At 36.7% G+C, this 15258-nt stretch overlaps 1 protein-coding gene across 1 annotated transcript; it reads right to left on the reverse strand.

The window, feature by feature from the left end:
* Positions 1-533: 533 nt before the first annotated feature.
* On the reverse strand, positions 534-1399 carry LOC130849332 (serine/threonine-protein kinase RIO3-like). Its single transcript, XM_057728139.1, has one exon. It carries the CDS (start codon positions 1368-1370, stop codon positions 552-554), a length of 819 nt encoding a protein of 272 aa, XP_057584122.1. The 5' UTR covers positions 1371-1399; the 3' UTR covers positions 534-551.
* Between the last annotated feature and the right edge of the window lie 13859 nt (positions 1400-15258).

Consider the following 15258-nt stretch of genomic DNA (forward strand, 5'->3'; position numbering starts at 1 on the left):
ATTAAAAGGGGAGGAATTGGTAACTGATTTAAGTAAGGCCTTCCCAACCTGGAACCAAAGAGTCCCATAATGAAAAGATGTGGATTTTGAGTTAAACTCAGGTTCAAATTTTGCTATGCCACTTACAGCCACTTGTATGATACAGTATAATTACAATAATGTGGAAAAATATATATTCATAGAAACAAGACTGGAGGAGTCTACAAAAAATTATTAATGGTTACCTCTGGATGGCAGAATTGGGATTGATTGTGGGTTTTTTTTTTTTTTGGCCATTCGGTAGCTTGCAGGCTCTCAGTTCCCTGACCAGGGACTGAACCCAGGCCACCGCAGTGAAAGCACCGAATCCTAACCACTAGCCCACCAAGAAATTCCCCTGGTTGTGTTTTTCTTTATACATCCCTATATTGCTGAGACTTCCTACAATAACACTTAAAAATTACTCTGCTTGCCATGCAGAATCAACTTCGATTTTGTGTAAATCCATTGATGTGAACATCAGGCAGGCAGAAGGGGCTAAGCTTTTGTTGATATGATGGTATTCTGCTCATTTACCTCCCTCCATATGCATGAAAGACAACAGATTCCTTTCCTGTACTAATACAGCCAGTGATTGTCTCCAGCATTCCAGAGTTGACCATTTTATACATAAGTAAACGTGTCTTAGGATCAACTGCTTTTTCTGCAGTAGAATGTTCCTTTTTCTCATGGAGGCGGGCACTTCGACGTTGTTCTGAGTAGGCATGTTGTTTTAAAGCATTGAAAACATGGTTTGATAGTTTTAAATCCATTCCAATTCCATCTCCTACCTGAAACCCAGGTGCAAAATTTTCCATTCTGGCTGTATTCTTTCTCCCACATACTACTTCATCATGTTTGGTGGTGATATCTTTTCCTTTTCCAATAAAGCCCTTTTTAGGAGTAGGAACTGGTTTTGCTGGTCTGTAGGGATCATCACGAGTATCCTGCCAGTCAACCTCATCTTCAGAGCTATCACTGTCTTCATAAGGATGCACTTTTCGATAATTTTCAAGTGAAATGGAAACTTTGCTATCTCCATTGAATTTTTTTTCTTCACGCCTAAGCTGTGCATCATATTCTCTGTCAAATTCCATCTGTAGCATCTGAGCCAGCATTAGGTCGCTGAAAGTGTCAGTGTTTTCTCCAGTAATAAATGGTCCTTCAGCAACAGCAACTTCAGGAAAAGTGGCAGCTCCTTCTTCTGACTGCAATTCTTTAGCCAACTGTTCACTCATTACATCAGACAAAGAACAAGATACTGTATTTTGAGGGGTAGCCCATGGACACTTGCTGGGTCCCCAGGCCGCTGCCAGCCTGGGCTCAGGGGATGCCACTCCGACCAGATCCATGTGGGGGAAGAAGTCAGCGATGACAACAGAGCAGACGGGTGGCAGGACCGGGAAGCAGCCTCCGCCGAGGAGACCGGCAACGAGTCAGGGGAGACGGGCTGCTGGTGCCGGAGCTGAGGTGACAGATGGCGGCGGCAGCCGCGTCCCCATAGTTATCTTTTAAGCCTCAACTTACTTAACCTCTTAGTGGTTCTTGGCAGGGTTAGCTACTTGTTTTTCTTTTTTTTTTTTTTTAACTGCTTTCTTATTTGTTCACATGATTTCATACTTCCCTGATACTTTATTACCTCACTGGTTGATTCTTCCTCTTTGACTCTTCTTTGTTTATTTAAACTCTAATTATTATAGTTCCTGAGGACTTGGTTCTCAGATTTGTTTTTACTTTTACTCTGTGGTAAGTTGTACCACTGTTTCCAAAATTTTTTCTCCTTTTCTCTTTCACTGCTAACCTCCCAATGAATGATTACATTTTTCATCTCATTGTCCAAGTGACCAATTTTTGTCAACATTGCATGCGCAGATCTGCTATATGCCATATCTGAGCAGGAGCTAAAAACGGTAACATGCTTTGCTTTAGCTTCTCTTGCTTTTGCCCTCTGGTGTGAGAAAGGTCATGTTCTAGATTGGACCTGTCCTTTCTCACTAGTCTATAGAATGAGAGCACAAATGTAGAAGACTCAAAACTGCCCGCAGACAATAGCAGAGGAACAGCCATCCCAGAGAGTACATGCAAAGGGAGTGAAAAATATACCTGTGTTGTTAGCCATGAGGTTTGGGGGATGCTTATTAAACAACATAGGTTATCAAAGCTGACTAATACAAACATTGGCAACGAGAAGTGTTATACTCCTAAAACAAAAATTTATTACATGTAAAATGTCTTTGGGACCAGTAGAAGAAAGAAAAAAATCTCCCCAAATTGTTATTACAAACTAGAAAAACAATGTCCCATATTATGTAGTTAGAAAAAAAATAATAAAACCATCAACTCTGATAATCTGGAAGGCAGATAATGTGTCTAATAAAACTGTAGCTTTGACCTATAAGGTTTGGAAAGTAAATGTTATTATGAGAGTTAGGTATAATGCTGCATTGGATGAAATGCTACCAGCAAGAAATCAGCTCAGGAAAAAAACAAATAAGCAAAACAAAACAAAAATCCTGCTTTTTTTAAAGAAAGGATAAGAAGGAAATTAGAGTTTTGAATATCTGAAACTTGCAGGGTTAGGAAATATAATGGGTTCTCTTCTATAAACAGTAAATATAAAATTAAGAAATGTTTTGAGACCCAAAACATCATTAAGATGCGTCCTTAGGTCAAAGACCAAATAATAGACATAGCTATTAAGACACATGTTCAAGGGAAAACAAAAATCATAAGCATAGTTTAACTCTTTGGTAAAATCTCAGAATAGATTTTAATGTATTTTATAGTAAAATAGTTCAGAAAAGGTTAAGCTAAGAGCATGATCCAATGAAAACCAGGTATACTGAAAATATCTGTAGTTAATACAAGGAGTAAAACATGCCTCCAAAATAGCTGTTTGTATGGCTATTGGGATATTAAACTGTTTAGTATCAAACTGGTAAAAAATAAAATTCAACCCTGTTTTTGAGATATTTGTACCTTTAAAATTACTGCTAGTCTGTATCGGAAGAGTCTATGACTATTCAATGCGTAAAATGAACTTTCATTTTCCAATTTCTATTGGAAAGAAAAAGACAGAAAACTCTTATCATATATTGCCAAGGAGACTAATCTAAAGGAAACTCTTCCCAGAAGGCAAGATTTAGACCCATGGAGAAAAATGAACTGAGGAATTCCTCCCAGCGGACAGAACCAAAAACTAGTTGAGGAACATGCTCAACTACCAAGAAAAGGGATCTCTGCAGTGTTTGTCTAGCTGAATTTCAGATATTATTGGACCAGTGATTTATTGCTGTGTGTCTCTCATTATTCTCTTTTCAAATGGTAATGCTTTTTGGTGGATATTCTACCATTTTATGATGGATGTGTGAGCTAGAGGAGTGTCATCATTTAGGTATAAAGTAGAGATTATCACAAAATGATGGATTTACAGTCTGATGCCATGACTGGGTAAGACATTTAGGATATCTTCCTTGGGGTGTGTTTTCTGTGCAAGGGAAAAGGAAATAAATATTTGTGACTAAGAGGTTATTGTATTAATATTGCTCACAAATATTTACTTTTCTCCTCTTTCCCCAGCCTCTGCAATTGGAGAAGTATATTTCTTCATTCCATTTTTTTTTAACTTGCCATGAGACTTAATTTGGCCAAAACAGTATGAATAGCCATGGTGTTTAGCAAACTAAAGAAGTAAATGTGATTGCAGTGACTATCTTAGTTTCTTGATTATGCTTCTTCCACAAGAAAGGCATAACCGGCATAGGGGTTGGTCTTCAACCTGCATCCCAGAATGAGAAGACACATGGAGCAGAGAATCAGAGAACCTACAGTCTATATATATATAACATGAGCAAGAAATGAACTTTCATTGTGTTTATGAGATTTGGGGGTTATATGTTTCACAGCATAAACATATCATGGTATCTAGCTGCCAAGCACATTTCTTAAATTTGTGTAATTTCTTAGTAGATGAGTTCCTCCAGTCCAAGATAAAAACCAGGTATTTACTCTCCTAGACACCTTTGCAACAAAGGCACAGACTTGGAAACTAGTGTCTGCTATCTAAGGATGTCTACAATGAACTTCAATTCATAAAAGATCAACATGAGGAAACAGGTGTTGCATGGGACCCGTGTTTAGTTGAGGATGGCAATGGAGGCTTTTAGGACCAGTGATGAGAGAGAATCAGGCACCAGTGCCCAGGGTCACTGATGCCAAGGTAGGTAGGAGAGTCACAGGGGTTCTTCACTGGCACACTCCTACAGTATAGTTTGGGCATAGTTCCTTTTTGTGTGGCCTTCAAACTTATTTTCTCAGCCTCCCAAAATGTCTGTGAGCTATCTGATAAGCCAATAAGACATTTTACTTCTTTAAATGTGCTAGCATGTGTTCTAAATTTCTTTCTCTTTTCCCCTCTTCTTCCCTTCCTTTCCTTCCTTCCTTTCTCCCTCCATCTCTCCATCTTTCCTTCTTCCTTTCCTTCCTTTGCATGATCCATGAATGAATTACCCTAAATTCATTAATAAATAAAATTAATTGTTAATTTAACCATAATTCCAAGGTTAAAAACTACATTGGAATTTCTCCATGGTCTGGTTACACTGAACTTCTGACAGGTGCTAGAATACTATATTATTGCAAACTCAAGGTCTTTGCCCATGCTGTGCTATTTGCTGGGACATCTCAAAGCTCTTCTTAAGGCTGTCTTTTCAACTTTTAAATTCCAATTTAAATGTGTTTTATAAGGTGTTTTACTCTGATAAACATACAAGAATGCTGCCTCCATGTCCCCTTCCCCATCCAAATTCTCTCAGAGCATCCTTTCTATTTATTTCATCCATAAAACTAAAAGTTATAATTATTTTGTTTTTTGTTTTATTTTCTACTTTTCTGACTAGAATATAAGCTTCTTGACAGCAGAGATCACCATATTTTAGTCGCTGTTTTTTCTCCATGTCCCACCAAAACAGACATTGTGTGGTAGAAACTTAATGCAAATATTTGAATGAGTAAATAGATAGATGAGTGGGAATGGGTTAGCAGATTGAGAAGTGTGATGAAGATTCAAAATGGTCACTTTGAGGAAAGACAGAGGAAAATGGCCAAGGATTTCTCAGCAGTGTTTAAAGTCAAACTGTGGCTGGAGAATATTAATGTGTAAAACACCTACATTTTTATGCTATTTTTTTTCTCTACTGTAGCTTGGAAACAAAGGTATAGAACAAAAAATGAGGCTTTGTATTCTTCCAGCATTAGGGCTCTTTGTTATGTAGATAAGGTAAAAGAGTAATACAAGGGAATTGAGGGTATTTATGAGCAAGCAGTTTAGGTAATTTACAATACAATCTAGGCTGGGTGGAAAAGAGAGTTTTGAAAGAAGCTATTGATAGATTGGAGAAAATGGGGGAATCAAAAGAGGTGAAGTCCAAATGTAGCACAATTAAGGAAGTCAGAACAGTAGAACATATCAGTTATAATCAAAGTATAGTGCATTACACCTTAAGTTTCTGAGGCTGAAAAATGATGTGATGATTATTTCTAGAATGTAGCCGTGCATGTAAGTACTGAAATGAAAAAGATGTGAAATTCACTGGTGATCAAGAAAAGATGAGTCTTTGTTTTGGATGACTCCTCTAGATTTTGAAATCAGCCAAGGTAACTTGCTATTTTACTTTCTAAAACTCAACTCTTCCATTACCAAGTAATTTAATTTGATGCAGTTCAGCAGACATTTGTTAAGCTTACAATCCAGGCTCTATTTAGGCCTGTGTGAATTAGGTAAGGCACCCTTTTCTCTGGGCTGAGAAAACCCTAAACCTGAGTGCACAGTTTGGGAAACACAGCATGGACTGTATTATAGGTCCCACTGCTTCTTTGGGTTTAGTATTATCAACTGAAAAAAAAAAAAAAAAAGCACAATGTGAGAGTTGTGAGTTAAGTTTTATTTGGGGCAAATTGTTGCCGAAAAAAAAACCTGGCCTCTGTTCACTGATGCTGAATAGAAATACAGAGACAGAGCTTTGGAGGACTAGAAAGGAATAGCTTTATTACTTTGCCAGGAAAAGGGGGAACACAGTGGCTAGCGCCTCAAGAACTGTGCCCCCCTCTCTGGGGAATAGGGAGAGGTCTTATAGTTGGGACACGTGGTCAGGGGTAGCTGATAAGGATCAAGGCAGTAACAGTCGTGCATTCTTCTGATGGGCTGGTGGTGAGGTAAGTAGGAGTCAGCATCATCAGCCTTCAGGTCCAGCTGGTCTGGGGTCTACATGCTTGTGGGCAGCATATCATCGTTAATCATTAACTTCTCGCACCTGGAGGGGTTTCGACTTCTGCGAAATAGCTCAAAGATATTGTTGTGTGTATTGTTGCTGGGGAAACAGGACTTTACCCCAAGGCTGCTCTTGACTGTTTCTCCCTGGTCTCATGCATCCCCTCCCTTCATTAGTTAACAACTGCTTGAACCTGCCCACTGGAACTCTGGGAAGGTCATGGAGGCTGAATGAAGGCTGTTTCCTATAATCAAAGAAATAGGGGATGCAGAAAGTCTTTGTGCCCAGCCCATCTTGTACAAACATGTATTGTAGCCCAAAAAACACTCTATGAAACTGTCAGAGGAGGGGAAAGGAAAGGCAAGGAATATTATTGAGTCCCTAACAGATACCAGCCATTGTGCTAAGGGTTTTAAACATGTTATCTATTTTAATTCTCACCAAAATCATATATAGTCAGAAGTTATCTCAATGTTCCAAGTCAGGTAATTGAGTTTCAATAAGGTAAGTAGCCTGTCCAAGTTTAAACAGATTTATTAAGTGGTAGAACTGTAGTATGAGACTTTTCAGTTAGTTTTTTCTGGTTCAGCAATCGAATGCCAAAGTACACGGCTTAGAGCAATACATTTTAATTTTTCCTTAAAATTCTGTGGGCTGTCTGGGCAATTCTTTCAGTCTGAATCAGTTTGATTAGAAAGAGACTGAATAGTCTAGGAGACCTCACATGTTTGGGATAGATGGAGTGTCTGGGAAGGCTTGGGGCTTCTCTCCATATTGTTTTTCATCATTCAGGAAGTTAGCCTTAGCTTGTTCAGGTTTTGGAGGGTTTTTAACACCAAGAGATGACAACCACCCAGTATTCAAACACTTTTTAAGGCTCTAGATTGTATTTTCTAATGTTCCATTGAGTAAAATGTTATACGGCTAAGCCCAAATGGAGAACATTTCTCCACTTCTTAATAAGAGGAGAGGCAAAGTCACATTGCCAAGGGACATGCATGTGGGGAAAGGAAGAATTTGTGGGCATTTTGCAACCTACTTTATGAACCTAATTTCAAACTCATGCTCTTTGTGAAACAGGAGGGAAGGGGGCAGGGCACAACCTTTAAAAGTATGACATAGTCATAGGATGTGACAAAGACTGGTTAGAACCAATTGGGTCCAAGATGGCGGAAGATTCAAGTTCCAGTAGACCTTGAGACTCATTATATGCTCATTATAATACATTAGCATGCTAAGTGGCACACCCACCAGCACCATGACAGTTCTGAGGTCAACCATAAAAGGTCAAAAAGTGGGCAGTGGCCTAATTCCTGGAAATCCCTGCCCCTTCCTGCCAATAATTGGAATAATCCTCCCACTCATTAGCCTATGAAATTACCCAGCCCATAAAAACTAAGCATACCATATTTTGAGGCCCTCTTGCCTTCTGAGATGGCCCACACTCTGTGGAGTGTGTGTCTCTCTAAATAAATCCATTTCTTACCTGTCACTTTGTCTCTCACTGAATTCTTTCTGCAGTGAGACACCAAGAACCTCAAATTCACTGGGAACATTTCTACCATATCACATTGTTCACTGACTGTTATTAATTCGAAGATAAAGACAACATTGTCCAAGCCCTTGTGGAACTGTGGAAATAAAAGGAGACCAATATTTATTTACAACCTGTATTACACACTGAGCACCATCCTAGGAATTTCTCATTATGTCATAATCACATTAGGGAGCTAGTAATCTGGGGGCTAATGTCCCTATTCAAGCAGTCTCGAAGTTATTAAACTGTTTAAAGCGTGTTTTAGAAATTCAAATTAAAATACTACAAAATGAAACAAATGACTGTAGAGATATCATAGACCTGTAAATTTGATCAAAAATTTTAAGTTATCTATTTGAATGATGAGATTTTCCTCCCAAAGATTCCACTGCATAATAAAATAGAATTAATTTCAGGCTGTAAAATATGGCTACCATTATAACCACAAAATATTCTGAGAAAAAATATATACACATGCATGTATAATACATGGCATGTAACCATTTACCTACAGACAAACGATTTATATGGATGGATAAATACCATAATAATTTCAAAAATTCTTTTGAGATGGTCTTGATACGGCTGTTAAATACAATCAGCTTGACTTAATTATTGTTATAATTAGCACTGTTTTTACCAAGTATTAGCCATTGAGTTAGATGACTTCCACAGATTTTCTCTTTTAATCCTCACAATAACATGAAGAAGGTAATATTATTACTCTTACTTCATGTATAAGACAATCTCTGAGGAAGAGGGGTTTTCAGTAAATTGCCCGAAGTCCAATTCTTTAGCTAAAAGGTAGAGCTAAGATTTTAGTCAAGTTTTACTCCAGAGTTTGAACATTTAACTAAGTTTTTCCTGCTTCAGTTTACATGAACTATTTTTATGATTAATTACTTAATAGTCACATCAACCACATCAGCATCAATTAAACCTTTAGAATAGCCCAAGTTCTTTGCTGATGTACCATCATGGCCAAGAATAAAGACTACCAACTCAAAGAGATGACTGTTGCTCTTTTTTACTCCACGTGTAAAGGAACATTCAGAAATACACTGTGGTGCATTCTTTAACCTCTCTCAAATATTATTCTCTTCTTTGGGGAGATGTCTAAAAGCTGATTGGTGCTTTTCATCTGAATACAAACTAGGTTCGACTAATAAAAGGCACTTGTGTGAGGTCCGGAAGATGACAGTAAGGAAGACCCCTTCTTCCTGAGGTATTGGCTGTTAGAAACAAAGTTTGAAAGTGTGTGGATGTCTGGCACCGGCCTTCCTGCATCCACTCCCCCATGTGCAGGTTGAAGCTGTGGATGCTCCATCAGATGCATGAATCCACAAACTGCAGCTTTGGTTGCCTCTTCTCCCACTTCCTGCGCTTGAGAAGTAGTTGTGATGGTAGTGGGTGGAGTGGGTAGCAGCAGCTTCTTTCTTCTTGACTTTCTCAAGTGCTCATTTCAGAGATGACAACTCCCATAGTGATAAAGGAACTGCAGTAAATGTACATGAAAAGCAACATTCCAAACTAAATATATAGAGTGATCTCACTGGTAGGAAAAAATCTATCATGTATGCAGATATGTGAGAATTCATTTTTCAGAATATAGAAATGTAAATCACTCAGAATGTCTTTGAGAATTAATTATCCTATTTGGACAAGTAGTATTATGTACCGTTTTGGTTTCTCTTTTCTACTGTCTGGATATATTATAGTCTGAAATATTATTACATAGTTACTGTGTGATGATTGTATCACATTTTAGAGTATAAATTGCTCTATAATCTGCAGTTTATTTCTTTATTTTCATAATATTTGTATTTGATTGGAATGGATCAACTAATATTTCCACCATGAATCTATTTACTGTGGTTATTTTATCAGATTATATGTAGAAGATTAGTGTGAGAGAAACTGTCCAATCCAATTTTACAGGTAATTAAACTGAGGTTGAGAGTTTAAGGGACTTTGTTCCTGTAAACACACTTATTTACTGTCAAATTGGGAACTCAGAACTCTGACCAGGACAGCTGAGTTCAATATTTTTTATACTATTCCATACTGCTAAAGACAGGGAGAAAATTACAGAGGAAATAAAGGAAACAGAAAATGAGATTAGAGCAATAGGTGTTAATTAGGATGCATTCCAGGATCTTTCAGGTAAATTTCTTTTCCAAAATGTGTACATATAACCCAGAACATTCCAAGATGACTGAATTTGAATCTCTCGAGATTGAGATGTCTAGGCGACGCAGATGTGCAAGGCCACTTAAGAACTACTGGGCTAGAGAAGATGCTTTGTGGTAAAGGTCAACATGTAAAAATCACTCCTGAAATGCTCTGTTTAAACTCCATTCTAGAACCTTATCTTTATTGCTGAGCACAGTGTAAGACAACACTGACCAGATTCTTTCTTGAAATTCTTCCCTCTCTTGGTTTCTCAGACTTTCTTCTGTTTCTATTTCTTGACTCCTCTCTTTGAGTCTCCTCTGTGGACTCCCTTTCTCCTGATTGCCTTTTTTTGTTTGTTTGTTTGTTTGTTTACCTTATAAAGGATAGAAATTTATTTTTATGATTGTGGAGGTGGAAAGACTGAGACCAGGTGCAGGCATGGTGAGGTGAGGAACTTCTTCCTGGTCTCAGACTCCTTGTGTCCTCATATGCGGAAGGGGCAAGGGAGCTGTGAAGAGTCTTTTTTTCCTCCACATGAGTTTATTTAATTAACTTAATTAATTTTTGCATGACTTGATATATATATATTTTTAATTGAAATATAATTGATTTACAATGTTGTGTTAGTGTCAGGTGTTTGGCACAGTAATTCAGATATATATATATATCTGAATATATATGTTTATATATATTCAGATATAAACATATGCATATGTTTATATATTCAGATATATATATGTTTATATATATATGTTCTTTTTCAGATTCTTTCCCTTATAGGTTATTACAAAATACTAAGCATAGTTCCCTGTGCTATACAGTAGGTCCTTGTTGGTTATCTATTTTATAGATAGTAGTGTGTATATGTTCATCCCAACCTCCTAATGTATGCCTCCCCACCCCTTTTCCCTTTGGTAACCATAAGTTTGTTTCCTATATCTGTGGGTCTATTTCTGGTTTGTAAATAAGTTTAGTTGTATCTTTTTTATTTTAGATTCCACATGGTAAATCATATCGTATGATATTTATCTTTCTCTGTCTGGCTTGCCATTTGCAGCAACACGGATGGACCTAGAGATTAGAATACTAAGTGAAGTAAGCCAGACAGAGAAAGACAATATCATATGATATTGCTTATATGTGGAATCTAAAAAAAAAAAAAGGTACACCTCTGATTGCTTTTTAAATGTAGGTGTCCTCCACTCTAATGAGAGCAGTAGTTCTCAACCTGGGCAGTCTGGCAATGTCAGGACATAGTGTTCATTGTCACCCATAGGGGTACACTACTAGCATCTGGTTAGTAGAGACTGAGGGTGCTGCTAAACACCCTACAATGCATAGGACAGACCCCACAACAAAGGATTATCTGCCTCTAAATGTCAATAGTGACAAAATTGGGACACCTTGAATTAAAGGAATATGTTTGTGTGCTTAGGATCATTTTTGATTAATACAAAGTGGGTAAGAAAAGCATTTGCAAACCATTTGTGCGTGAAGTAATATTCAAATGTTTTTTTTCTTTTAATAAAGCAATAACTATAAGTGCTTTAGCCATTGTGGAGGACACTTGCCGACAGGAACTGCGGCTCATTCATTTTCATATCCACAAAATTTAGGATAGTAAGTAGTTTGTTCAACTTTTAAAATTACCAGAGGACAAGGAAATTTGGGGAGTTAATTTACCAAAATGACCATCATGCCATTACCTGTCTTAATCTAAAAGGTAAACACTAAAAGGAACTAGTATCAGTTGCATGTTTTTCAAACTTTTAATAGTGGACAATAAATTACTGAAAGAAGAAGGCTATATACTTTAAAATAAGCATATTTATAAAGCAACAAATCACATCACATCTTCCAGACATACAAGCTCTGATCTTTGGTTCCCTGTTCCATGCTCAAGGGGAGGAGCAAAGTAGAGAATGTCCTTAGTAACAAGATGCTTTCAAGTATACTTCAACCTTGGGTTTTCGCCTCATGTAGGAGGCGAAAAGGATATATTCTTGTGAACTTTGTGTTCAATGATGTATACATGGTGATTAAATTATGATTGACCTGAATTCAGCAATACTGTTTATCAGGCTCTACGGTAAGAGAACAGAGCTCTTTTAATTGAAATGGATTTTATTTCAATTTCATAATGCCTGACATAGAATGAGAGGGATGCGAACAGTGAAAAGAAATTCCATTTCTCATTATCTCAGTGATTACCAGCTGGTAATGTTTTATTTTACTAAATTAGATACTTTATTAAATAGATAAAAATCAGAGAAAAAGGAACACAAAAATTATAGAATTATATATACTGCTTATTTTTGTAAAATGTGTTGATTTGGTTTTATACATTTAAAAAAAGATTTAATTCTTGGAATGTTCTAAAATCTCAAAGTCCTTATCTCATGCTTAGCTAATTATTTTGACAGGGGTCTAAATGGTGTGTGCTTTTCCATGCAAATGAGTTTGTGGCAAATAAGATGACTACCAACTACATAAACACTCCATATAACTAATTCTTATCTCCACAGAGATATTAAGTAGTGAAAGTTAGCAATTAGAATTCAGTGACAATGTTTTCCTCTGCAATTGATTAGCGTACAGAATGTTCATCTAGTAGAAGGACACTAAACAGTTTCACCAATTAATTCCCTTTTGGAATCTCACACTAATCTGTCTTCTATGTGTGTAAGTTTGTTATTCTTCCCCCCCCCCCTTCCCCCCCGGAACATCTACTCTTTCTGACACATTCTCCTCCAAGTAAATTTGCCAGTTTGATTCTCTCTTCCTTGCGATCCTTTCCTCTTTTCCTTCTTCACTGGTATGGTTTTTAGTTGTTCTTGTATATCCTTAGCTGTGAGTGTTGCCATAGCCTCAGTCCTGGTTCTAAATTTATATCAGCGATACCATTATTCCCTGAGCTACCTTGTCTTAAAATCTTGATATATCATTCAATTTTCCTTTTTACATATTCAAACAGTTCTTTATTTTTGGTACTGTTTTTGTTTCCTTCTTTTTTTATCCTTCTGCAGTTACCCTGTTATACATACTCATACATTTGTGCTAAGGATTCTGAATGTTCATTTGCTTTTATTTTTATGTCTGTGCCTTCTTTTTGAATCCATTTTATTCATTGCCTCAAGCAAAATTTTCAAAATCTGACTACTTTCATCACATCACCTCTTGGCTCAAAATCATTCGTTGATCCCATTTTACTCTGCATCAGATCCTTCCTATTTGAGGAATTTGATATTATCCATAACCCTCCTAATTCATCTATCTTATTTGATCCTTGATGGTTTTTCCCAACACGTTTTTCAAAATTTACTCACCAGATTTGTGCCTTATCCCTTTATTTAGGCTTTCCTAGGCTTGGAAGAGCCTTCTTTGTTCATTTAATTTAACTAATTGTAATCTGTCTTTCAGAGGCCATCTCAGGTCACACTTTATCTCTACATGCAAGTTTTGTGATGTATTTTCCCTTGGAACACAAAGGATCAGTTATTCATGTGACATTTTTCAGGTACTTTACAGAGTATGATATAAACTTTTCAGTTTTTTGCTTTGCTATGTAATATATACATATTTATATATTTTATATATATATATACACAGTTTATATATATAATATATATAGTTTCTGTTTGTGTAAAGATTTATTGCATCTACTCACAACATGATTTATGGAGATTAATTTTAATAAAGCTTATGTGAATTAAGGAAGCAGTATAGCAAAAAATATAACTATAGAAAAAAACTAGTTTGTTTTTGTGATAGTTAATTTTATGTGTCAACTTGACAGGGCCATGGAGTGTCCAGATATTTGGTCAATCAGTATTTTGGGTGTGTCTGTGAGGGTGTTTTTGGATGAGATTAACATTTAAATCGGTGTTTAAATGAGTAAAGTATCTTGTCCTCCCTAATGTGAATGGGCCAATACAATCAGCTCTCCTGTTTCTTGGGGCTTTGGATTTGGATTGGACCTGGCTTTCCTGGGTCTCCCTGTAGATCTTGGGACTTGTCTGCATCCATAACTGCATAAGCCAATCTATCTATGTATTTATCATCCATATCTTCTTAGTTCTGTTTCTCTGGAGAATCTGATGAATATATATTCACCTTGCCTATCTGCCTTACATGGCTAGTTCCTAATCTGCAAATGGGGTAAGAAGAAAATGTAAAAGACAGGACCCTGGAGCTACCCACAGGGGCAGAATAAGCTCTAGGAAGACCAAAGTAGTAGCAAGTCCTAACCTTGTTTTGTCACTTATTGGCTGTGGGAACTTGAGTGAATCATTTAGGTCTCTGAGTTTTTCATATGCAAAATAATGATTCACCTGCCTCTGAGCTCAGATTGTTTTTGTGTTATAAAACTATATTTAATATGCAAACACTTTGGTGACTGTTAAATATTAACAAATAAGTATGATTGGTGTTACTATTTTTAATAAAGACATTTTACCCATTGCATTATTTGAAAAGGCCCAAATTGTCAAACCTGCCATTGTCATGTCAGAATTCTGACAAAAGCAGAAGTACCTTGTTCCTATTTATCATGGCTACCACAGGAGAAGTTGCAAAGATACCTTAAAGCCAAACTTTCTAGTAGCTACATGGATTAACATAGCATCTCAAATAGCACGAGGCAAAATCTGCACTATGCTAGGGATATGTTACATGTGAGGAAACGGATCAGCAGACCAATGTATTTTAGGTTAAGATTCTCACTGGAACCATAATTTAAACTAAAGCTTGGTACAGAGAGGAAGAAACAAAACAAAAAACACACTCATAGTATTATGAGTGTTTTTTTCTTACAAAAAAATTGAGAAGTACTAATGCATGCTAGTCTTAGTGTAATAATTACATGCACCAGATATTCTAAAGTATTCACAAAGTAACATATGGCTTAGCTGTTCAGCTGCAGTGAAAATGTGGATTATTAAGAATAAAAATTAGTTTGAAAAGCAGCAGGCACCAGTAATCTCGAATCCCCTGTATACCCGTAAAGTGGAGAAACCATCTGCATTGTGTGCAAGCTGATGACCTTGGATTAATTCTAGCAATGTCATTACCCAATTAGTTGAGGAAGGAAAGATACTTGGGAATTACAATTACAGATCCATTAAAATTGTGCAGTGCTTTTATTCTCAATATTTATTAAATCACATCTGTTTGCTAATCATTATATGATGATTTTTTTCACCTAAAGGAGATTCAGTTTGATAGGGAAAACAGTGAACAGGTCCTGAATAGGATAATTAT

This window comes from Hippopotamus amphibius, chromosome 3 (assembly GCF_030028045.1).
Source record: "Hippopotamus amphibius kiboko isolate mHipAmp2 chromosome 3, mHipAmp2.hap2, whole genome shotgun sequence".
Classification (NCBI taxonomy): domain Eukaryota; kingdom Metazoa; phylum Chordata; class Mammalia; order Artiodactyla; family Hippopotamidae; genus Hippopotamus; species Hippopotamus amphibius.

Coding starts and splice junctions, on each gene's coding strand:
- LOC130849332 (XM_057728139.1), bottom strand. CDS start 1,370: ATGGATCTGGTCGGAGTGGCATCCCCTGAGCCCAGGCTGGCAGCGGCC.